General features: G+C 40.1%; 1 protein-coding gene across 1 annotated transcript in view; it reads left to right on the top strand.

The window, feature by feature from the left end:
- Nucleotides 1–26,523, top strand: part of LOC124612590 (eukaryotic translation initiation factor 3 subunit A-like) — a 187,094-nt gene that overhangs the window by 152,248 nt on the left and 8,323 nt on the right. Inside the window, exon 4 of the mRNA XM_047140875.1 lies at nucleotides 18,471–18,753. Coding sequence (XP_046996831.1) covers nucleotides 18,471–18,753 — 283 coding nt within the window. The remainder of the gene's footprint in view (nucleotides 1–18,470; nucleotides 18,754–26,523) is intronic.

The following is a 26,523-nucleotide window of genomic DNA, read 5'->3' as shown; positions in this document are numbered from 1 at the left end:
CCTTGTTATGCTGAAACCATTTGGTTTGGGGAATTGTTAGACATCCAGAAAGTATGAAACGTTTTGCAGGTACAACATCCTTTGCCAACTTCATGAATGGGGACTACATAGACATCTGCCACTTTTTATCCAGTTCTTTCTTGTGGACCGGCATTTTTGATACACATGGGAAATGCCTTGGGTGACTGATATGTTAAAGAGAATTGTCATGCTAGGCAGTGTATTCAGTGAAATTTCCTGGCAGATTAAAACTGTGTGCCGGACCGAGACTTGAACTCGAGACATTCACCTTTCGCATGCAAGTGCTCTACCATCTTAGGTACCCAAACATGACTTAAGCACTCTCTGCTGCAGAGTGAAAATCTCATTCAGTTTACTCAGTGTCACACTGTTCGCCATCACTGTCAGTGGCATTTCCTCCACAGTCAGGAGAACTGTCAAATACTCTTTGTTTGTGGATGACTTTGCAATCTTCTACTCTTCCTCTGATCTTACAACAGTGACAATGTAGCTGAAAACCTGGACCAGGACTACTGCTTTTTGGTAATCACCAGAGAAGATTACACACGCCAATTTTAACTGTCCTTGTCAAAGTTTTAACCAACCAGTATTCACAATGAGGGACAATATTTTACGTTTTCGAGAAACTGAGCACTTTTTGGGTTTATTACTTGACTCAAAATTAACTTGAAAGACATATGAACAAAGGGCTTTCAGTCACTAAACACTTTTAACTGCCTTAGTGTACAAATAAGGGACGCTTGACAGGTCCTCCCTCTTGCAGTTTTATACGGCATTTGTTCAATCACTTTTAGTTTACGGCAGTGTGGTCTATATATCAGTCCTTATTTCCTATCTCAAGGTGTTAGGTGCTGTCCACCATGAGGACATTCTGATATTCACTGGAGCCTTTTGGACCAGTCCATTTCAGTCTCTCTGGATTTGGCTGGACAGGTGCTGAAAATCTCTCTGTCCCAACTTTGGTTTCGTCCATTTTAAGCACGTACCACAGTTTTATTGTCGTTTATACAGATGGATCACAGGACAAGAATGTCTTCAGTTTTGCTGTTTTCCCTCAATGGGTTTTCAAAGTGTGTCTTCCAGAATAATTCACAAATTATGATGCAGAGTTAAATGACATTCTAATGGCACTGAAGGGGATACAGACATCACCGTACAAGGTTTCTTGTCTGTTTCGACTTGCTTAGTTTACTACAAGAACTTCACCAATTGTATCCGGAAATCTGGAAGACCAGTTGATTCAACACATCAATGACTCACTATAGTGATGCAAACACTGTGGCAAGGAAGTGATAATTTGCTGGGTACCTGGCCACATCATGATACAAGGAAACTATATGGCCAACAAAGCCACTGAGGATTCATGTTAGAATGGTGCTGTTCATCAGTGTCCCATTTTGTTGCATGCCATCATCTCATTTTCTGACAAATGCATCATGTCAGTAGGAGACTAAATGGTTGCATGAGACACAAAACTAACTTAATTCTTGTTGTCATCTGTCTTCTGACTGGTTTTATGTGGCCCATCGGAAATTCCTCCTTGGTGCCTACCCCTTAATCTCAAAGCAGCACTTGCAAGCCATGTCCTCAATTATTTGTTGGATGTATTCCAATCTCTGCCTTCCTCTTCAGGTTTGCCCTCTACAGCTTCCTCTAGTACCATGTAAGTCATTCCCTGATGTCTTAACGTCTTATTATCCTGTCCCTTCTCCTTTTAGTGTTTCCCATGTATTCCTTTCCTCACCGATTCTGCGTAGAACCTCCTCATTCCTTACCTTATCGTCCACATAATTTTCAACATTTGCCTGCAGCACCATATCTCATATGCTTTGATTCCCTTCTGTTCTGGTTTTCCCACAATCCGTGTTTCACTGACATACAACACTGCTCCAGACGTACATTCTGAAAAATTTCCTCCTCATGTTAAGGCTTGTGTGTGACACTAGTAGACTTCTGTTAGCCTTTCTGACAGGGCTAGTCTGCTTTTGATTTCCTCCTTGCTCCACTGGTCATTGGTTATTTTGCTGTCTAGGTAGCAGAATTCCTTAACTTCATCTACTTCATGCCCATCAGTCTTGATGTTAAGTTTCTCACTCTTCTCATTTCTGCTACTTTTCATTACTTTCGTCTTTCTTTGATTTACACTCAGTCCATATTATGTACTCATTACATTGTTCATTCCATTCAGCTTATCATGTAATTTATCTTCACTTTCACTCAGGATAGCAATGGCATCAGTGAATCATATCATTAATATCCCTTTGCATTTTATTTTAATTCCAGTCATGAAGCATTCTTTTATTTCTATCATTGCTTCTTTGATGCACAGATTGAACAGTAGGGAGGAAAGACTACATCCTGTCTTTCACACTTTTTAATCTGAGAACTTCATTTTTGGTCGTCCTCTCTTATTATTCCTTCTTGGCTCTTGTATATATTGTATATTAGTGTCTGTCCCTATAGCTTACCCCTATTTTTCTCAGAATTTTGAACATCTTGACCAGTTTACATTGGCGAATGCTTTTTCCAGGTCAACAAATCCTATGAATGTGTCTTGATTTTTCTTTGGTGTTCCTTCCATTATCAACTGCAATGTCAAGATTGCCTCTCTGCTCCTTTTGTAAAGCCAAACTGATCGTCATCTAGCACATCCCCAATTTTCTTTTCCACTCTTCTGTGTATAATTATTGTCAGAAACTTGGGTGCCTGAGCTGCTAAGCTGACTGTGTGATAATTCTTGCACTTGTCAACTCTTGCAGTCTTCGGAATTGAGTGGATGATATTTTCCTGAAAGTCAGATGATACGTCCCCAGACTCATACATTCTATACACCAATGTGAACAGTCAATTTGTTGCCACTTCTCCCAATGATTTTAGAAATTCTGATGGAATCTTATCTGTCCCTTATGCCTTACTTAATTTTAAGTCTTCCGAAGCCGTCTTAAATTGATTCTATTAATGGATACCCTATCTCTTCTAAATTGACTTATGGTTCTCCTATCACATCTGAAAAATCTTTCCCCTCATAGAGGCCTTCAATGTACCCTTTACACCTATCTGCTCTCACCTCTGCATTTAACAGTGGAATTCCCATTGCATTCTTCATATTATTACCCTTGTTTTTTGTGTCACCAAAGGTTGTTTTGACTTTCCTGTATGCTGAACTTCTTTGATTTGTTCGGAATTTCCATGGAGCCTTTTTGTCTTAGCTCCCTGTGGTTCCTATTTATTTCCTTCCTCAATGACTTGTATCTCTATGTTCCTGAGTTTCCCTGAACTTTTTGTACTTCTTTCATTCATTGATCAACTAAAGTATTTCTTCCGTACTCTGGTTTCTTCACAGTTACCTTCTTTGTACCTCTGTTCTTCTTTCCAACTTCTGTGATTGCACTTTTAAGAGATGTCCATTCCTCTTCAGCTGTATTGCCTACTGAGCTGTTCCTCACTGTGCTGTCTATAGCCTTATAGAACTTAAAAGTGCATCTCATCATCCCTTAGTATATCTGTATCCCACTTTTTTGAGTATTGATTCTTCCTGACTATTCTCTTGAACTTCAGACTACTCTTCATCACTATTTCGATAGAGTCTGTACCTGCTCCTGGGTATGCCTTACAGTCCAGTATCTGATTTCCGAATCTCTGTATTGCCATGATGTAATCTACCTGAGATCTTTCCTTATCTGCATGCCTTTTCCAAGTATACCACCACCTCTTGTGATTCTTGAACAGAGTATTTGCTATTACTAGCTGAAATTTATTACAGAACTCAATTGGTCTTTCACCTCTAACTCTCCATGTCCCAGGCCCATATTCTCCTGTATCCTTTTCTTCTTCTCCATCCCCTAAAACTTCATTCCAGTCCCCCATGACTATTTTATTTTCATCTCCCTTAATGTACTGTATTGCCCTTTCAACATCCTCATGTACTTTCTCTGTATTTTCATCTTCAGCTTGTGGCATCAGCACGTACGAGGTGTGGCTAGAAAAAAAAACGGACTAGTACTGGTGAAACAATAAAACGAATGCAATAAGGCTGAAAGTCGCGTGGCCTGTCACGTGACTCTCGCTCCACCTACTGCTAGAGTTTCATCTGCCTCCTGCACCCAGTCTCCCCGTGGCGTCTGTTTTAAGTAGTTGAGTGTACTGTGCATCAGAAAATGTTGAGTGTACAGAAAGAACAGCGTGTTAACATCAAATTTTGTTTCAAACTACGAAAATCTGCAAGTGAAACGTTTGTAATGTTACAACAAGTGTACGGAAATGATTGTTTATCGCGAACACAAGTGTTTGAGTGGTTTAAACGATTTAAAGATGGCCGCGAAGACACCAGTGATGACACTCACACTGGCAGACCATTGTCAGCAAAAACTGATGCAAACATTGAAAAAATCGGTAAACTTGTTCGACAAGATCGCCGTTTAACAATCAGAGCAGTGTCTGAGTTAACAGGAGTTGACAAGGAAAGTGTTAGGCAGATTCTTCATGAAAGTTTCAACATGAACAAAGTGTGTTCAAAAATGGTTCCAAAGTGTTTCACAATTGAACAGAAGGAACGCCGAAGAATGATTTGTTCTGACATCCTGGAAAACATTGAAAGTGATCCCACCTTCTTACAAAATGTTATTACTTGCGATGAATCGTGGTTCTTTACTTACGATCCCGAAACTAAACACCAATCGATGCATTGGAAAACTCCTGGTTCTCCACGACAAAAAAAAAAGCACGAATGTCAAAATCGAAATTCAAGGCAATGATTGTTTTTTTTGACATCAAAGAGATTGTGCACATTGATTGGGTACCAGAGGGACAAACAGTGAATCAACATTACTACATTAGCGTCCTGGCTACCCTACATGAGCGAGTACGGAGAAAACGGAACGATTTGTGGAGAAAAAAGTCACGGATCCTTCACCAAGACAATGCCCCAGCTCACAGTGTGTTGTCAGTGAAGACATTTTTGGCAAAACACAACATTCCCATCTTAGATCATCCACCCTACTCACCTGATTTGGCCCCCTGTGACTTTTTTCTTTTCCCTAAAGTCAAGTCAGCTTTGAAAGGAACTAGATTTGAGACTGTTGAAGCAGTAAAAGAAAAAGCGACTGAAGTAATGTATGGACTTACCGAAAATGATCTGCAGCATTGCTATGAACAGTGGAAAATTCGTATGGAGCGGTGCAGAGACCGAGGAGGAGAATACATTGAAGGAGATAACATGAAATTGTAAATAATTGTAAATAAATGTTTTTTCCAGCAGCAGTATGGTTTTTTTCTAGCCGCACCTCGTATACCAGAACTATTGTTGCTGGTGTCAATTTGTTGTCGATTCTGACAAGAACAAACCTATCACTGAACTGTTCACTATTCCACACTCTCTGCCATACCGTCCTATTCATAATGAATCCTACACCTATTATACGATTTTCTGCCGCTGTTTATAGTACCTTATACCCATCTGACCAGAAATCCTTGTCTTTCCATTTAACTTCGCTGACCACTAATATATCTAGATTGAGCCTTTGCATTTCCCATTTCAGATTTTCTAGCTTCCCTACCACATTCAAGCTTCTTACATTCCATGCCGTGGGATGCAGGATGTTATCCTTTAATTGATCATTCAATCTTTTTCTCATGGTCACCTCCCCCTTGACAGTCCCATCCTGGAGATCCGAATGGAGGACTAGTCCAGAATATTTTGGCATTGGAGAGATCATGACACTATCTGTTACAGGCCACATGTTCTGTGAATTCACACTACATGTATTTAATACAGAGGTTTCCATTGTCTTCTGCATCCTCATGACATTGATCATTGCTGATTCTTTCGCCTTTAGGAGCAGCTTCGTACTCAAGGACAAGAGAGTGCTCTGAAAATCTGTCAACTCCTCTGCCCACTTCGACAAGGCTGAGACAGCATCTATGACGACAGGTCATACAAGGAATGTCAAGAAAGGTAGGAAGATATATTTCTTTGGCAAGGCAGACAGGATACAAATTTCAAGATACTCAGCAGTGTGCAACAAATATTCAGTGATGAGGATGAAGAGCTGGAGAACAAATGGAAAAAAATTCAAAGGCATCATTCAATATGCCCTAGACAAGTATGTTTTGAGTAAGGTTTTAAGGGATTGGAAAGATCCATCATTGTTTAATAGCCATGTTAGAAAAGTGCTATGTAAACAAACAGCACTTCATCTCAGATTCAAGAGAAGTAAAATCCTAGCTGACAAACAAAAGCTGAATGAAGCAAAAATGAGCGTAAGGAGAGCAATGAGAGAAGTGTTCAATGATTTCAAAAGTAAGATGTTGTCAACCAACCCGAGTAAAAACCATGAGAGATTTTGGTATGTAAAATCAGTAAGTGGGTCAAAATCATCTACTATTCTCTCAGTGACCACACTGGCACCAAAACGCAAGATAACAAAGAGAAGGCCAAAATACTGAATTCAGTCTTCCAAAGTTGTTTCACCATGGAAGATCATAACACTGTCCATCCTTTCAATCATTGTGCGAACGTTGAAATTAGATGGGAGATATTGAGATAATTGATAGCGGTATTGAAAAGCGGCTACAATTGCTTAGTAGTGGAAAGGCTGCAGGACCAGATGAGACACCTGTGAGATTCTGTAAAGATTATGCAAAAGCACTTACTCCCTTCCTAGCAGTAATTCATCATAGATCGTTTGAACAATGAAAGGTACCTAGCAACTGGAAAAAAGTGCAGCTCATTCCTGTTTAATAAGAAAGGCTGTAAGACAGATCCACATAATTATAGACCTATATCATTGATGTCAATCTGTTGTAGAATTATGGAACATGTTTTACGCTAAAAAATTGACTTCTTGGAAGAAAATCAACATGGATTCCACACAGATCGTGCAAAACTCAGCTGGCTCTGTGTCTCCACGAGATCACAGCGCAGTGGACAATGGCGCTCATGCTGATGTTATGTTCCTTGACTTCAGTAGGGCATTTCATAGCTTTCTGCATTGCCGTTTAATGAAAAGAGGGGGGGGAGGGGAAATTCGAGCTTACGGAGTATCAGAACAGACCAGCCCCTCTGTGGGTCTGGGGGCTAGAACCCGAGATATTCCTGCCTGTCATACGAGGTGACTAAAAGGAGTTTCACACATTTCAGCCTCTATGTGATGGTCCCCTGTAGGGTTTATTTATTTATTGTTCCATTGGACCACATTTAGGAGAAGTCTCCATGGTCATGGAACGAGTCAATACATGAAATTATAACACAATTGTAGAAACAGATAAAATGAAATATAAGAAATATATTCAGGCGACAAGTCGTTAGTTTAAATAAAGAAAATCAAGACTGTAGCACTGGAATTTGCTTAATTTTTTAGCTATTCCAGGAGCTCCTTGACAGAATAGGAGGAGTGAGCCATGAGGAAACTCGTCAGTTTAGACTTAAAAGCGTTTGGGCCACTGCTAAGATTTTTGAGTTCTTGTGGTAGCTTATTGAAAATGGATGCAGCAGAATACTGCACTCCTTTCTGCACAAGAGTCTAGGAAGTGCATTCCACATGCAGATTTGATTTCTGCCTAGTATTAACTGAGTGAAAGCTGCTAACTCTTGGGAATAAGCTAATATTGCTAACAACAAACGACATTAAAGAAAATACATACTGTGAGGGCAGTGTCAAAATTCCCAGACTATTGAATAGGGGTCGACAAGAGGTTTTCGAACTTACACCATACATAGCTCAAACAGCTCATTTTTGAGCCAAAAATACCCTTTTTGAATCAGAAGAATTACCCCACAAAATAATACCATATGACATAAGCGTATGAAAATATGCAAAGTATACTACTTTTCGTGTTGAAATGTCACTTATTTCAGATACTGTTCTAATGGTAAGTAAAGCAGCATTTAGTTTCTGAACAAGATCCTGAACATGGGCTTTCCACAACAGCTTACTATCTATCCGTATGCCTAGGAACTAGAACTGTTCCGTCTCGCTTATAACATGCCCATTCTGTCTGACTAAAATGTCAGTTCTTGTTGAATTGTGAGTTAGAAACTGTAAAAACTGAGTCTTACTGTGATTTAGCATCAAATTATTTTCCACAAGCCACTAACTTATATCATGAACTACATTATTTGATAATGTTTCAATATTACACACAAGATCCTTCACTACCAAGGTGGTGTCATCAGCAAACAGAAAAATTTTTGAATCACCTTGTAATACTAGAAGGCATATCATTTATATAAATAAGAAACAGCAGTGGCCCCAGCACCGACCCTTGGGGAACACCCCATTTAACAGTGCCCCATTGGGACTGAACATCATTACCACTCTCAATATTGCGGAGGATTACCTTCTGCTTTCTGTTCTTAAAGTAGGAGGCGAACCAATTGTAAGCTACTCCCCTTACTCCATAATGTTCCAACTTCTGCAGTAATATTTTGTGGTCAACACAGTCAAAAGCCTTCGTTAAATCAAAGAAAACACCTAACGTTCGCAACCTTTTATTTAATCCGTCCAAAACCTCACAGAGAAAAGAGGCTATAGCATTTTCAGTTGTTAAGCCATTTCTAAATCCAAACTGTACATTTGACAGCAAATTATGTAAATTTAAATGCTGCAGTAACCTTGAATATACAACCCTCTCGATAACTTTAGCAAACACCGATGGCATAGAAATAGGTCTATAATTGTCAACATTATCCCTGTCTCCCGTTTTATAAAGTGGCTTCACTACTGAGTACTTTAATCGGTCAGGAAACCGACCACTCCTAAAGGAAAAGTTACAGATATGGCTAAGTACTGAGCTAACATACGTGGAACAATACTTCAGTATTCTGCTAGATACCCCGTCATATCCATGAGAGTTCTTGGTCTTTAGTGATTTAATTATTAACTCAATCTCCCTCTTGTCAGTATCATGGAGGAGCATTTCAGGTAACAGTCTCGGAACACTTTTTTCTAAGAGCGCTATATGATTCCCTGTTGGGACTAGGTTTCTATTTAGTTCACCTGCTATATTCAGAAAGTGATTATTAAGAACTGTACATATATGCGACTTATCAGTAACACGGACATCCCCACTACGCACTGATTCTATATTCTCGACCTGTCTCTGCAGACCAGCCACTTCCTTTACGACTGACCATGTGGTTTTAATGTTATCCTGAGACTTAGCTATTCTATCTGCATACCACATACTTTTTGCCTTCCAAATAACTTTTTTAAGCACCTTACAATACTGTTTGTAATGGGCTGCTGCACTTAGATTTTGACTGTTTCCAACGTTTTGATATAATTGCCACTTTGTTCTACAAGATATTCTTATCCCATTAGTCAGCCACCCAGGCTGCCTGTTTGTGCTAGTACCCTGTTTTGAACATTCTAATGGAAAGCAACTTTCAAAGAGCACGAGAAAAGTCTTGAGGAAAGCATTATATTTATCGTCTACTGTATCAGCACTATAAACATCTTGCCACTCTTGTTCCTTGATAAGGTTTACAAAAGTCTGTACAGCAACTGGATCAGCTTTCCTAAAAAGTTGGTAACTATATTTAACATGCGTTGCAGCACAAGAATCTTTTAGACTTAAAATTTGTGCATCATGATCTGAAAGGCCATTCACCTTTTTGCTAACAGAATGCCCTTCTTATAATGACGAATGAACAAAAATATTGTCTATGGTTGTTCTACTGTTCCCCTGCACTCTCATTGGAAAGAATATGGTTTGCATAAGATTATATGAATTATCACTTATACAATTAATATTGAAGTCACCACATATAACTAACTTCTTGTATTTCCTATAAAGTGAACCAAGAACCTCCTCTAGCTTTAGCAAAAATGTTGTGAAATCGGAGTCTGGGGATCTATAAATAACAGTAGCAAGAAGTTTAGCTCCACTAAATTTAACCACACCTGCACAACATTCAAACACCTTTTCAGTGCAGTACTTTGAAACATCAATTGACTCAAATGAGATACCATTTTTTACATACATGGCTACTCCCCCACACCGCAAAGAGCTCCTAGAAAAGCTGCCAGCCAACCTGTATCCTGGTAAAGGAAGCCTCTGAATTATCTCCTTATTTAAGAAGTGTTCAGATATACCAATAATTTCAGAGTCAACATCTATAAGCAGTTCACTAACTTCATCTCTAATACCTTGTATATTTTGATGAAATATACTAACTCCCTCATTAATCGGATACCCAAGCTTTGTAGAATGTGGTTTCTTTGTTAGAGAGACTTCCATTAAGCAGAAATACCTACCAGTTGACTTCAATCTAAACAAGGTTTGACCTCCATTCTACAAAATTTTTTCAAAGAGCGAACCAATTGGGGAAGGGCACCTTACAAGGCGTATCGTGTCCATCATGCATTGACATCTTTAGCACACTTTCTTGTCGTCGCATTGCAGTCCTGCCCATTCTCCATCTCATGGGAGAGGACACCTTCCTGCGTGCATTTTCCACAATTCACTATGCAGCATCGATTTCTGCATCGACAATGAACATGGACTTCTTTGCACCTGATAGCCAGCATGGTAGCCAGTCCGTAGTGGTGGGGCCACCATGTACCCTGTTTGTTGTAGTCCCCTGACCACACAGTGATTGCTCTGCTGATGATGCCTGTGCCGTTAACTCCCTGTGTATGCCAAGGGGTAGACGCCCAGCCCCCTGGGGCAGCAGGACTCCCGATAATGGCCATCCTGACAGGTGGCCTTTGCTGCAGCTAGGCGGTGCCCATGGGGAGGGCCCCTGGTTGGAGTGGGTGGCATTAGGGCAGATCACACGTGATGAAGTGTAGTCCATCATCTCTTGCTGGTGGTGAAACACCAGCAGTCTCTAAGCGATGACGAACTCGATTAAATGCACAGAAGTATGACCCCAAATCATTCCCCTCCCTGGCCACACCATGGGAGGAACATCAGGCTAAAGATGGCAGCGGATTTTATTCGCCCCGGTACCTTGTATGTTCAAGAGCTGATGAGGAAACTTTCATGACGATGAAGCCTCAGTTTTTTGTTGAGCATTTAGAGGACAAGTTCAGGGAGGTGGAGGGCTTAAATGAGATCTGTGTCAGTCTTGATCAAAACAGAGTCCTCTGCCACGTCACGGGAGTTACTCACTTCTGACATGGAGGGGAATGTTTCTGTAGCCATCGCGCCCCATAAGAGCTTAAATATGGTCCAGGGTATCACAGATACCTTCTTTTGCAGTCCAACGATGAGCTGCACGCCAATTTAGAGCAGCGAGGTGTATATTTCATCCAGTGTGTCCACTGGGGTTGGAAGGATGATCAGGTTGCCACCAGTTCCTTCAACTTGGCCTTTGAGGGTGATATGTTGCCCGAGAAGGTCAAGGTGATGGTGTACCGGTGTGATGTAAAGCCCTATATCCCTCACCCAATGCGGTGCCTTAAGTGCTGTAAGTTTGGTCATGTGTCTTCCTGCTGTACTTCCAGCATAACATGCCAAGATTGCGGACGCCCATCACATCCCAATATTCCATGTGCCCCGCCTCCCATCTATGTCAGCTGCAGAGAGCACCATTTGCCTTGCTCCCCTGACTGCAGGATTCTCCAGAAAGAAAGGAAAATCATGGAGTACAAGACCCTGGACCAACTGACCTACACTGAGACTAAGAGAAAATTTGAACATCTGCTGCCTGTGCGTATGACATCGTCTTATGCTGCCGCTACAACAGTTTTGACACCATCAGCTCCGCCAACCCAGGTCACCTCTCGGAGCCAGAAGAGTACACCTGCCCCCTTGACAGTGGGGGGCATTTCTGTCCCAGTTGCTCCTGCACCACCTACTTCAGGAGCAACACCCCCTCAACCATCAGGGACATCCGTCCCCATTTCTAAGCTGGAGGAGCGTAAGTCGTCTTCGGGTTCTCTAGTGGGAAAGATGACACCCGCCAGTGTCTGAAGATTCCAAAAGCAGCTGGCTGTAGGGCTTCATGCTCATACCCAGTCCCGGAGACTGAGCCAGTGAAGTCCTCCCAGCCAGGGAAACCCAAGGAGCAGCGAGAGATTTCCAAAATGAAAACTCCCAAGACCAAGGAAACTGTGGTGGCACCCAAACCACTGCTACCTACAAGCTCTGTGGCTGAGGATGGGGTGGAGGTTTTGGTGTCTGCTGAGGACCTAGATCTCGCCAGAACCTCAGACACAATGGATATAGACTGCTCAGGCAATAAATCAGAGGCAGCGCATGACTCTGAGGCGTAAACTGCCTCATTAAATGTTCCATGCCTTCCCAGTCTCACGATGTCATCCTCCAGTGGTGGCAGAGCTACGGCAACTGTTGCACTTTACACCTGCTACCTGCATTGCTCTCCAGGAAACATGGTTCCCAGAAATGCAGATTCCTGCCTTCCACAGATATAAGGGATATTACATGAACCATAGTGACTACAATAGTGTCAGGTGGAATTGGCATTTATGTCCTAAACTTGGTCTGTAGCTGAAGCTCTGGCTGTCAGAATAAGGATGATGTGGGAAATAACTGTCTGCAATGTATACCTTCCTCCAGATGGTGCAGTACCCCTGAATGTATTAGTTGCACTGATTGATCAACTCTCTAAACTTCTCCTACTTCTGGGAGATTTTAATGCCCATAACCCCTTGTGGGTTGGTACTACGCTCACTGGCAAGGTCAGAGATCTCAAAACTTTACTGTTGCAATTCGACCTCCTCCTCTTACATACTGGGTCCACCACACATTTCATTGTGGCTCATGGTAGTTACTCGGCCATTGATTTATCAATTTGCAGCCCAGGACTTCTCCCAGCTATCCACTGGAGAGCGCATGATGGCCTGTGTGGTAGTAGTTGTTAGTTGGTCTATGGAGGAACGTGTTAGTGGAGTGGTGATAAGAAAAAATTGTTCCTAGCAATTAATTTCAGTTTGAAAAAGGTTTTTTGTCCCTATCAGGTGGACTTTTTATGTGCAATTTTAAACCCTGGACATTAGTTTTATTTGTAAATTTATTTCCTACGGAGATTGTATAATTTTACGGGATGTAACACTCACTACTCTAACAGTCTCATTATGTGTACTATTTAAATGAACCACACAAAATTATATGCTTTTGTGTGATGAATAGTCAAATGCTGCAGGCTTTGTTTAGTGCAGTAAAACAAACTAGAAGCATTTAGACAACACTTATTTAATTGTAAAAATAAATGTTATGTAGCATAAATTAAAAATTTCAAATCATTTTTGCCTTGATCCCAGTTTAAACATCGGGCTCCCAGAGACCCCTCCTTGTGGTATGAAATGGAAAAAATTTCCCATGCTTCATGACAGAGCATATGGGAACAATGCAGGAGACCTGCACTGCCATACTAGGCAGGGTCCTAATGGAGGTGGTTTGCCATTGCCTTCCTCCAACTGTAATGGGGAGATGATGATGATGATGATGATGATGATGATGATGATGATGATGATGATGATGATGGGGACACAACAACACCCAAACATCTCGGGGCAGGTGAAAAATCCCTGACCCCGCCGGGAATCAAACCTGGGACCCAATGCTTGGGAAGTGAGAACGCTACAGTGAGACCATGAGCTGTGGAGCTCGTGGCATACGTTACAGAAAAGTCACCTCTTGAGTTACGGTTTAAATGACTTCCAGCTGTTGATACACTACCAAATACAGCAGCGGCCTCGTTTGTACTGTGCGTACAGTTACAATGCAGTGAGGCCAGTACACTGATGCTAGCAGTCAAATATGTGTTGTTATGGGTGAATACTATCGATGGCCACTTGGAGGGGTGTGTCACCATGTTTTAAGTATGTTTGTAGTTGGCTGTAGGTGTATGAACTTGCAATAGTTCCCATGTCAGTAGTGAGAGGTTGGCTGTCATCAGTATGCTCTGATGACTGACTGTGCCCTCTGGGAAGCTCTTCATAACTGTATTACGCTGTAAAAAATCATTTACACACATCTTTGTCAAATTACTTTGAAAAAATTACTTCACTACAGTCTTGACACTATCGTATAACATTTCATTGTAGTTTCTTTGGAAAGGATGTTGAATAGTTAACTGTCTACTCAGCAGAATTTAATGTAATGCTGGTGGTGAGCATTGCTTGAAAACTGAGAAACCAAAATGAAGGAGAGTTAAGGCCTAGATAGCAACAAGCTCAGTGTGCTGACCAGAATTTGCTTAGTGAGCTACAGTGCGAGAACAGAAAGATTAGGGAATGGTTCAAGAATGGACAAACCAACATTTCAATTTGTCTTTGTGACAGTAATCTCACATTTTTGCTGGTAAGTAGTGTGGGATAGGGTAAGGATGACCTGCTAACGTGGAAAACACCAAGGAACGCACAGCCACATAGTTTGTCGATTGCAAACATAATTTGATATCTAGTGGGGTTATACAACGTGATGTCCAGTCAGAGCTGGGTGCCTGGTGTGGCGGCTAGAGTCTCGCAATCTACTAACCACTGCACAATGTGAATTTCCAACACACCATCCTACAGTTGACCATCTCATAACCTTGTCAACCCGTGTCATTTCTGCGGAAATAACACTGTACGTGCATTTTTTGACCCGGAGAAAATGTAAAATACTTGCTTGAGGACTGGTATACTCCGTACTCTCTACACATGGGGCTTCTGAGGCTGCCTGCACCATTCCCTTCAGGAATTTTTAAAAGACAACTTTCAAGGTACATAAGGGTTTTGCTTGTCAACCCCATTTATCCAGGAAAATGCTGTGCCTCAGGGATCCGTCCTGAGTGTTGTCCTCCTTGCTGTCACCTTTGATACTGTTATGGCCTGTATCTCGCAGGGCGTATCGGGCTCCCTTTTCATTGATGATTTTTCGATCTATTGCATTCTCCCACAGACTGGTCTCATTGAGCAGCGTCTTCAGTGATTGTCTTTACTCACGGAGCATTGACAAAGGCTTTTGTTTTTCCACTGACAAAACGGTTTGTAGGAATTTCTGACAGTGCAATGGGTTTCTTCCACTGTCTTTACATCTTGAGCCTGTTGCTCTTCTGTCTGCTGAAACTGTGAAATTCCTGGGGCTCATGCTTGATAGGAAATTTTCTTAGTCCTCCCACATCTTACTTGGCTGCCTGCTATACCCTGTCCCTCAATGTCCCATCAACAGCACTTCCTGGGGAGTGGATTGGACCTTCCTCCTCCAGTCCAACAGATCCCTTGTCCATTCAAAACTAGGCTATTGGTGTTCTTTTTATGCATCCATCTTGCACCATCATGGCATCTGTTTGGCTGCTGAAGCATTTTACGCTAGCCCAATTGAGAGTATGAATGCAGAAGCTGCTGAATTACCACAGTCATACTGGTGTGATGTTCTCCTCAACAGGTGCACATGATGTTTGTCTGCCATGCCTGGCTACCCATCCTCTCCCCTCTTTCTTGATGATTCTTTTCACCACCAGTGTTAGGTGCATCCTTCTTCTGTTACTTCCCTTTTGGCTGCTGCTCCAGCATGCTTAAATACATGCTACCTGACACTTTACCAACCTCGGCTTCTTGCGGCAGCCTGTGTTCACTCCAGACTTCATAAGAACACTAATCCAGATTTGATCTATTGCATAAGTTTCTCAACCTTCGCACAGAACGTAGCAATAGCACATTTGTGTACACTGATGGCAGTAAGACTGACTGTGGTATCACGTGTGCCTTTGTCATTTGCATTGACAAATTTCGGTACCAGCTTCCAAAACACAGCTAAGTATTTACAGCAGAGCTCTTTGTTCTGTATCAAGCCACGCATTACATTTGGCAACACAGGCTTTTCAATTGTTATCTGCTCCAGTTCTCTCATATCCCTTCAGATCCCCAGTGCTGCACAAGGTCCATCCCTTAGTGCAACTTGTTCAAGAAAGCTTCCACTTGCTCACTCTTTATGGAGCTACTGTGATGTTTATGTGGGTACCTGGTCATGTCGGTCTGATCAGAAACGCAGCTTCTCTTGTTGCTGCCAAGGCAACAGACTACCTCAGCCTGTTAGTTCTTCCATACCGTCTGATGATCTCTGTGTTGCCATCAGTCCGCAGGTGGTACCCTTGGGCATCACCACTGGTCCCCCCTTCATGGGAACAAGCTCCAGCAAAGTCCATCTGCTTGTCATCAGCCTTTGACAGTTTGGCATTTCCTGACAGAATTCCCTTTTTTCAACCACTTATCTTCTCATTTATGTTTGCTGCCTGAGTTATTACCCATTTTAGCGAAAGCTCCACAGGCGGTTGATCCTGTCTTACCTTTAATCTATCGTAGCAATACAGCAAATGACATTTAATATTTAGTTCAGGACCTCTGTTGTCTCTATGGAAAATTTTATGCAACTTTCTCCACAAGGAATTTTTCAGTTTTAACTGTCTCTCTTCTGTAGATTCGACTTAACGTGCACTTACTTTTAACTTCTTTTTTGTCTTAGTTTTCAGATGCTCTGACATGGGCACATATGACCTTAGTTGTTCTTATGCCCTAGAATAAAACAAATAAAACAATCAAAGTGTTAAGAACATACTTGATGGGGTTTCTAAAAACAAATTCAAATTCAAATTGAATTTAATGAAGATTTCAGATGTGGAAACCTTTTGCAGCTTTGACTGGGCTCCCTTTATGAGTGCTGACAGGAAATGCACAATTGGGTTCTTTAGAAGTGAAGCAGTGTTTCTTCATGTATAAGGAACTATTGAACTCAGTGTCCATGACTTGGTGTGAAAGCTGAAGTGATTTGTGTAATCTGATATAACAGAACCCTGGACATGGGACAAAAATAGTTAATGTAGCTGATGTAAATCAAAGTAATTCCATTGGCAACTTTTGATCTGTATTTTCAGAACCTTCTTGCCCCTTTGTGGCCATAACTTATGGCTTAAAATCCTTTTACTATAACCATTTTTTAGGGGAAGAGTAAAGGAAAAAATATGTGAATGATGTACTTGGCTAAATGACATACATAGATAATTTAAAAGTAAAATAGTTCATAAACTGAAATAAGATATTTGTTCTATTACATTGTAGTGGTAAAATTGAGCAAATTGGAATATATTTTGCAATAAATATTTAATTATCAGTCCTTTGCCTTTTAACAACGACAGTATTGCTGAACAGCCTTGAATTCTCTGCATAACAGTTACTCTTGACACATGCACTGAAGACTAAGTTTATTATAAATCAGCATTGTACTGTAAGTGACAGTTGCATGGCATTAGATTGTTAGCCATCTGCCTCCGGGCCACCCCTCTTACAGACTTTCAGGAAAACCAAGCAGATCTATGCTGATCCATCTTACTTCTTCATCACAATTGGACTTGTAGCAATATAACTGATTTTAATTCTGAATATTGTCTTTTTAATGAATAATATAAGATGATTTGAATTACTAGCACATTAGTAAATCCACAAAACATTAATTCTTACTGCAAAAATGTGTTTAGTTCGTATAAGTTGTTAAGCTTGGATATATTCATTCAATGGTGTCATGTTTCTCTAACTAAGATTCAAGAAATTGAAATTCCTTTTCAAACTTAGTGAAGAGGCAGGACATTGAAAGACAGTAAGTACCATCATATAAAATCAGTGTCTCTGACAGGATTTAGATCTTGTTTTCCTGTCAGCTCTCTCACACTACCTGTTTGTTGTTTTACTCCTCCATTTGGCCTCCTGTCTCTCTTCTGCATTCAGATTCTCATCTGAGATCATGAAAACTTTGTACTGCCTGTCCCAATTTGTCATTGGCATTGACTGAATTTTTAAAGATGATTTCAATATTTCATTTATATTTACTGATTTAGCCTATATGACGACTGCAGGGTTGTCTTACTGACCTCCAAAGTGGGAGATAGTGCCACTTTCTTCCAAGGTTGTCTTCAGTGTGGCTATTGTGTGAGGATGAACACTGTGAGCAGCAACATACCTTCCAGCAGCAGGTCAAACATGTTCTTTTATGCAGTTCATATTGATGCTCAAGCTAACTGACTATGTGCTAGATTGCCATGTGAAATGTATATTTACGTGATGAGCCTCATATGATTGAATTTTGTTGCAAGAAGAATGAAATAGTCACCTACTGCTCCAGTGTAAACTTAGAGGTGGACTGTGGTGTGTCTTCCAAAATGTGGAGTTTCAATGGAGTAGTTAAAACACCGTAGGATAGAAGAGCTCATGTCAAAGAATTGGATAAGTAGTTCACTGTGACTTTTCATATTAGAGCACAAGCATTACACATGCACCTAAAATTAAGTAGCTTGTCCCCAAGTTGACCTGGAAAGGAAAGTTGCTACTCACCATTAAACAGAGATGCTGAGTTGGAGATAGGCACAACAAAAAGACTGTCACAAATATAACTGGTTATAGTAGTTACAGGCACTCCTTTTAGGGTATGCAGTACTGTAGTCCAATGTAACACAAATGAATATTGACAAATACTTAACACAGGTTTGTGTATGCTTTTACTTCCAGTTCCAAGAACATCTACCAGCCAGTGCAAGCAGCTGCTTTTTATGCCGTGAAGTGGTGGGAATTACAGGGACTCCCATGACTGCCCTCACCAACACCAGCAGAATTAGCTTCAGCCAGAGGCTGGCTGAAATTATACATATGAGGAATGTAGAAATTGACAGAAAAGGAATGCTCTGTGAAGCATGCTGTTCTGAAATTAATGAGATAGATGAGAAGGAAATGCGAGTAAAGCAGCTTAAGAAATTAATTATACTTCGTGTGCTCGCCAGGGACCCTGATTATGGTAAGCACTGCAGATGTTCCACAATTGAGTCACATTATCTGATTTTTAGTGTTTATGATAATTTTGTCTTGAAACAAATTATTGTGATTTCAGCACATGGGAAAGGGTGGGGAGGGGAATGGTGTGATCATTCTAGTTCAGAGTGGTTTATGGCGGTTATGGAACACTGAGAACCCTGCTATTTTGGTGGAACACCTTGCTTATTTTGAAGGTTAATAAATGTAAAAAACTGAGAATCCTGTTTTATTCAGTGATTACTTCAATTTTCAATTATAACAAACAAAATAGAGATCAGAACAAAACAAAAAATCCTTTTGCAGTTTTCCAAAAAGTTTTATTGTTCTGGTATCCTGGTTGGAGACAGTAAGAAAATTATGAAACATGTCCAGTGAAATGTTCTAAACAGCATTACTCTCCTTTGATTTTCATAGCATTTACTTGTGTGCTCCTAAATCCAGAAATTTAGGTGTAAAGAAAACAAAGTTCACAAGAGATGGCATGCAGTATGGCATCTGAACTACAGAATTCTATATACTGTGCACCTAAATGTGTTAATCATTGGCCTAGTTCTTTGCAACCTTCATCAGATACAGCTTTGAGGACTCGTGTCTTTGGCACACATTGCAACACACTTCTGTGCTATACTGTTGTTTATTACTTCCGCTATCTCTGAAGGAGCTGTGTCAGTGTGGGTTTTATCACAAATGTGTTGCTTTAAATGAGTGGTTCCTGACTGGAAACAAAATAATGCAAAGCTGTATATGTGGAATACGTACCTACTAGACGTGATGTTTCCATCGCTAACCAATCAAATTGTACTCTATACTTCACTGATTAGATCCCCCCTATTTACTTCCTCAATGTGTATGCATTGATTCCAGTCTTACTGCTCACTGCATTGGCTGTCCCATGTTGCAGGATTATTTACACATACATGAGAAGACATTACTGGATGTAGCCAAGCATTATAGACATATTGAATGTCTTCAGAGTGAAACATTATCGAGGCCTGATGAAAGAAATTTGACTTCTACTGCAATAGCACATTGAAACAACTGAATAGTGACACATAAAAATTTCTTTTGCACTCTGGGTATCAGTCTGTTTCCTTCCTAACCCAAATCTCCACAGTAGTGTACCCTGTATATTAGCCTTCTTTGCTTGCGGGTCTACTATATTTCTGTGGGATATCTGACATTGCAGTGCATTTGGACTGAAAGGCCAATATTACATCAGGCATGAATATTTATAAAAGTGTGGTGTCTGTTCCTTTGGATGTCTATTAATTAATTAATTAATTTATTTATTTATTTATTTATTTAGCGTCCAATAGATCACACACGTGATACAGGATTTGTCATTTGATTACACGTAACTCATAACAACACATACACAAAATAAATGGACGAACATATACAAACAGCCAAACAAATTACATACACATAGTACATAAGTAGTGTACAAGAACTTATTACACAAAAACAAAAGTACGTGCTCATGATAAACAATCACAGACCATGAACTACGCCTTGTACACAAAATGTATTACAGATGATTAACAGATTTTTCATAAGTACCATAATTATGAAGTTGAAAACACAATTAAATTAGTTTAAATTTTTTAAAAAGTAAGTACAGGTTTCAATCCACAGTTTGAGACAGGTCTTTGCTTACTCTAGTAGCATTTTTCCATCAAGTATTTTTTTTTACTTAATGCTTTAATTATTTTTACCTTTCAATTCTTTAATTGCCTAACATGTTTCTGACTTCTAGTTTTTGCTACATAGGGAATGTGGAAGTCTTTACAATGCCTTGTATTGTGATCATGGTAGCTTGAGTTGATTTGGAGATCGCAGTTATTTTTACTGACCGTTTCCAGGCATTTAAAGATATATATCAATGGTATTGTCAGTATCTTCAGTTGTCTGAATAAGGGTCTACAGTGAGTTTGTGGTGGGCTGTGTGTCATGATACGAATAGCTCTTTTTTGCATAATAAAAATGTCATTTAGTCTTGACCTGGTTTTCTCCCCAAAAGCTTGTGCCACAGCTAGCAACTGATCGGAAATAACTAAAGTACACCGCTCTAATATATTCCTTGCTACATACCTTGGATATTATTCTTAAGGCAAAACATGCTGAGCCAAGTTCCTGAGTAATATAAAAACTGTATTCATTCCAGTTAAAATCTTGGTCAATTCGCATTCCCAGAAACTTCGTGGTGCACATTTTTTCTATTTCTTTGCTATCCAGCATAAGGCACATATTTTCCCCTTGTCACTTTCTCCCTTACTGTATAAAGTTCGTTTCCTTTCTATTTAATGTCAGCTTATTTTAATATAACCATGACTGTATGTATGAGCATTTTTTCTGCTGTAGTACACAGTGATTCTTTTTTATCACTAATTACGATACTCGTGTCATCTGCAAATAGTAGAATTTTGGCTGGGCTATCTGGAGCCTGTATGTCATTGATATAAACTAGAAATAACAATGGGCCCAGAATGCTGCCCTGAGAAACAACTATTTAAATTTGTTTTGGTTCAGATATGGGTTTAAAATTGTGAAGATTCTTGGATGACCTCAGCTCAACAACTTGTGATCTGTTTTGCAGATAGGATTCAAACCAATTTTTAACGGTACCCCTGAAGCATATTGCTTCAAGTTTCCCTAGTAATATTACATTGTTCACAGTATTGAAGGCTTTGGCTAAATCTAGATTAATTCCAACAACCTGTTTATTTGACTCAAAATTTCTTACTATTTCTGTGCAATATGGCTGTTTCTGTACTGTGCCATGTTGACTGTTACTTATTAGTTTATGTTTTTCTAGATATTTTGTAACCCTGATTTTCATAAATTCCTCAAGTATTTTGGAGAAGTATGGGAGGAGAGATATAGGTTGGTAATTTTCTATTTTATGTCTGTCACCATTTTTGTGTAGAGGTATCACTTTAGAGATTTTATTTTATCCGGAAATATCTCTTCACTAAGGGACAAGTTTGCTATGTGCACTATAGGTTCGACAACACGTGGAGCAATTTTTTAATTATTGATACAGGTACATCATCCAAACCAGAGGACAATTTGGATTTCAAGCATTTAATGACTTTTAGAACTTAATGCTCGTCTGATGGGATTGCCATCATGCTGGTATTTACCATTGGAGACATCACTGTTAATTGTTGCTTAAAGTAAGGGGAATATTAACAAAATAATTGTTTACATTATTTGCCATGGCTTTTTTTCTATGGGGATATTTTCATTATTTTTAAGATGGATTTCCTGTTCTCTAGTTTGACACAATTTATTTTCATTTTTCTTTTTTTACCACATCATTCTGGACTTGTTACTAGCCTGCCTTATTAATCTATCATTACTTAATAATTTCGCTTTTGATATTACTTTGTGGTAAGTCTGTTTGTATGTTCTCACATACTCAACAAACTGCTGATCATGACATGTTTTTAACTTTAAACTTAGTAATTTCGTGGTTTCACTTGACGTTTTAATTCCGGGTGTACTCCAGGTCCCTTTGGATCCAGATGATCTGTAACTCAAAAGCTTTTTTGGGAAGCACATTTCAAAGTATGCCATAAAAGTGGAAGCAAATGTATTGTAAGCATCATTTGTGTTTGTTTGTGCCAAGACCTCTGGCCAAACTGCATTTTTAACATTATTTTTGAACTGATTACAATTTTCAGTAGAGAAAAATCGTTTGTACTCCTTTTTATTTTCCCCTCCTTGGGAGTTGCAGTGAGATTAAAGGTTAGTGCATTATGATCTGATAATCCTATATTCACATTTGTAACTGCAACTTCATGTGTGACCACATTTGAGAGGATGTTATTTATTAGGCTTTCACTGGAATCTGTTGTTCTAGTGGGAGCTGATACGTGGGGAAACAAGTTGAAGCTTTTAGTATGTCTAAAAACAAGTATTTTACTGAACTCTGGACCAATAGATTAATATTAAAGTCACCACAAAGAATTATGGCAGAGTTCTCATTTGAGAAAAATGTCGAGCATTTCTTCCAAATTCTTAAGAGAGACTTCAGTATCTCCAGATGGTGATCTGCGAATTGCTGCAACAATTACTTTCTTTTCTATGATTAATGGTTTAGCCTCATATCTTATCTTAAATTTAAGCTTGGGATTTAGATAAATGCATACACCACCACCTTTGACATTTTGCCTATAGTACTGACTGGCAAGTTTATAATGTGTGTGACCAAAAGGACTTAAACTATATCTGTACATTGTATAAGGCTCAGTCACAACTTCTGTGCATGTCTATGACAGGTGGTGTGGGCAGCCTATCAAGTTAGGCTGTGGTCTCCTGATCTCACATTTTGTGCTCGCTTACTCAGTTGTGCAGGACTCTTGACACTTGTCTCACTCCTCTGTCAACACAGCTTCCCTTTCATGTCGTTTGTCCCCTAACACTGCAGTCAGGTGTCATGTGGTGTAATTATTTAATACAATGATGTCTTATATTCTGTACCTTATCTTCTATACTTCTTCTCAAACTCTGTTATAATTACTTTAAAATTCAAAATTGATGCCTTTGACGCATCACATTTAAATAAATAACTTACTATGTCACTTTTGACTTAACAAATTATTTATTCCCTTCATCATCACACTCGTGAACTACACTAAAAGATCACCTTCATTCAGTATAAAAGAGACACTCACAATAATTTTGAAGGTTCCTCTTCTGTGTCTCACAACATACATCAGTTGTTGAAATAACTCCGTCGGCAGCCTATTGCTTTACAGGACAGTGTGGTGACCCCACAGAATACTTATTTTAACACATGTAGTTTGGCACCCAAAGCTGCTGCGATAGCTGTACAGTGCTGAAGGTGCATATTGTCCCCTGATGTAAGTCACCACACACAAAATAGAAATCACACTAATGAACAATATCTGTACGTTTATGTTTGACATGTTTTCTATTGCTCTTTTCATAATGTGTACACAAAACTTCTTTCAAAATGGCATTCATTGATAAGAAGTCATTGATATGTGCATCTCTCCTCTGGAGTGGTACGTACAAGCACAGTCTGTGAACATGGTGCCCAGTGAACACAGTCCAAAGTTTTTTAAAATTTTTTTTTCCTATATGCCATGAATGTGGATTTCTTTTTGTAACTATGGCTTCTGAGATTGGTTATAGCCTCAGTACATCATTGTCCATGATAAAATACGCAAATTTACCCTCAATTGCAGCCATAATTTAAGAGCATGTCACTAAAGTGAACATAAAGTACTTGAAAGATGTTTTCTCTCTGTGTGTACAATAGTATCCAGTGCAGAACAACAGCGGCTACGGTCACCAGAGGCTGGACCCAGTACTGCAGGTGCAGCGAAGTCACCTGGTGAGTAAGAGCCCGTGAGTAAGAGTAAGAGCCCACTGTGGCAGGCTTACATTCCTGCTTTGTACACTAGAGAATCAAATGTATCTGGACACCTATTAGCGGACATTAAGATTTTGTGTTCTCCTTTGAGGACTTGAACTCTTCTGGGGACACTTTGACATTTCGAAATCTCTGTGGGTGGATGCCAGCCCATTCTTCCTTGATAGCTGATACCAGACAAGGTAGAAATATTGGACACAGGGTATGGAGTGAAAATGCCATTTTTAACTAATCCCTAAGACGATCCATTGCTTTCAGGTTGGAACATCGGCAGGCAAGCCTTCTTCAGGAATGCCACTGGTTATAAGCCTTTGCCTAACAATGCTGATACATGAGAGGTACAAGTGTTGAGCTGATCAAATTGGTCGTTGTCTGTGAACTGTTCCTCTGCTGTGTATAGTACACAATACTGTCAAATATGTACTTACCCTTCTGCATTTATCATATCCTGAATAACAATAAGGGGAGAACAAGTTAAAGAGGAGAAATTGCATATTGTTACACTGCCTGCTCTGCACTGCATTGTTGGCAGTAGAGGTAATGGCAGATAATGTTCACTTAGTAGTCACCACATCCAAATTCTTCCGTCAGACACCCACAGAGTATAGCACTGTTTGTCACTCCAAATCTCGTTTCCACTCATCCACTCACCAGCAGTCATAGGTGTTTATGCTACAGTCAGTGTGACTTTATGTTGAACAGAAATATGTTGTTTCCAGAAGCTGCTCAGCCATTGTAACCAGTTTTTCTAACTCCCTGTACACAGCCATTTCCTTAGCGGGCTTCTAGCTGCACTTCAAAACTGAAGAGTGACTGCAGCAGCTAACTGCAAGCTGGTTTTTACTATTTCCTACCACAATGATAGAAGCACTTGTCCATCAGCATACTGTGTGTGCCTGGTCTTCATGTAGCATTGGTTGTTCCTTCACATTTTCACTTAACTGTCACATCGCTGACAGCTGACTTGGGCAAGTTTGGAAGGGCTGAAATTCATCCCTGTGTTAATTATTCAGGTGTAATGCAAAGAAAAGTCCATGTTCAGTGTACTCAGATCCCTGACTGATGAATTCTGCTTACAAAACAGTATTACCTGCCACTTCTTGTAATATACATGATGGCAGTATCTGTTCCCGTAAGAACAATTACCCTGGATGACCATGCAGCTTTGCTAGAAATGAAATAATTAAATGGACACCCTAGCTGAAAACAGGCGGTCATGTACTTCATTGGGGACATGTTGAAAATGTGTGTCCCGACCTGGACTCATTCCCGGGATCGTCTGTGTACATGGCAGACGCTCTATCCATTTGAGCCACCGCGGGCACGGAGGATAGTGCGTCTGCAGGGACTTATCCCTTGCACACTCCCCGTGAGATCCACATTCCCAACATATCCACACCACTACATTCGTAGTGTGCCTAACAGATGTTTGCTGATCATACTCATTACTTGTGGCAGATTAATCTACCAAGTCCCGTTCGAGTTTGGGCATATCGTGTGCGTTCGCACAAGAAGGTCAATGTCCGGGAAGCCGTATTTTAACTATATATGATGGTAGTATCTGTTCTTGAAAGAACAATTACCTTGGATGACCATGCAGCCTTGCTAGAAATGAAATGGTAATTAAATGGATCGAGCGTCTCCCATGTAAGCAGAAGATCCCGGGTTCGAGTCCCGGTCGGGCCACACATTTTCAACATTTCCCCAATGAAGCACATCACCGCCTGTTCGCAGCTAGGGTGTCCATTTAATTATCATTTCACTTCCTATAATAGTAGATCCACCTCTCATTGAATTAAAATGCTCAGTTGCACGTTACATAAGGGTGCCCAGGTATTTTGATTGGATAGTGGGTTTATAGTTCTTATCTATGTGATTTCTGCAACCCCTTAGTCAGTTCACCATTCACAATTGAATTAGAATCCAGAAATCACAATATATTTTATTATATTTATGTTTTTGAATATTGAGGACTTTGATTTGGGGCGAGTATTTACTGACTTACAGAAATACAAAGTTTACCTATATAGCTGTGGAAATATGTGTGCTGAGAATTACAGGGAGGGAAAAGGAAACAGAAAAATGGACAGGGAACAGGCAGGAGTAGGAGACGTAGTGGGGAGGTAGTGGAGATGAGTGACAAATGTAGTGATGGAGTGAGTGACAGATAGGATAAGACAATTACATGCTCCTATCCTAGAGAGGTGAGTGGGGGGAACATTGAGGTGACAGTCTGGTGAGAGGCATTGAGTGGATATCAGGCTACATGGACTACAAGCTGCAATGCCTGTAGCTTGAGACCAGAATACCAGGAGAAGCCAGGGAAGAGGCTTAATCAAACAGTGGGAC

Source organism: Schistocerca americana, chromosome 4 (genome assembly GCF_021461395.2).
Source record: "Schistocerca americana isolate TAMUIC-IGC-003095 chromosome 4, iqSchAmer2.1, whole genome shotgun sequence".
NCBI lineage: Eukaryota > Metazoa > Arthropoda > Insecta > Orthoptera > Acrididae > Schistocerca > Schistocerca americana.
This window is presented reverse-complemented; position numbering and strand designations above follow the sequence as displayed.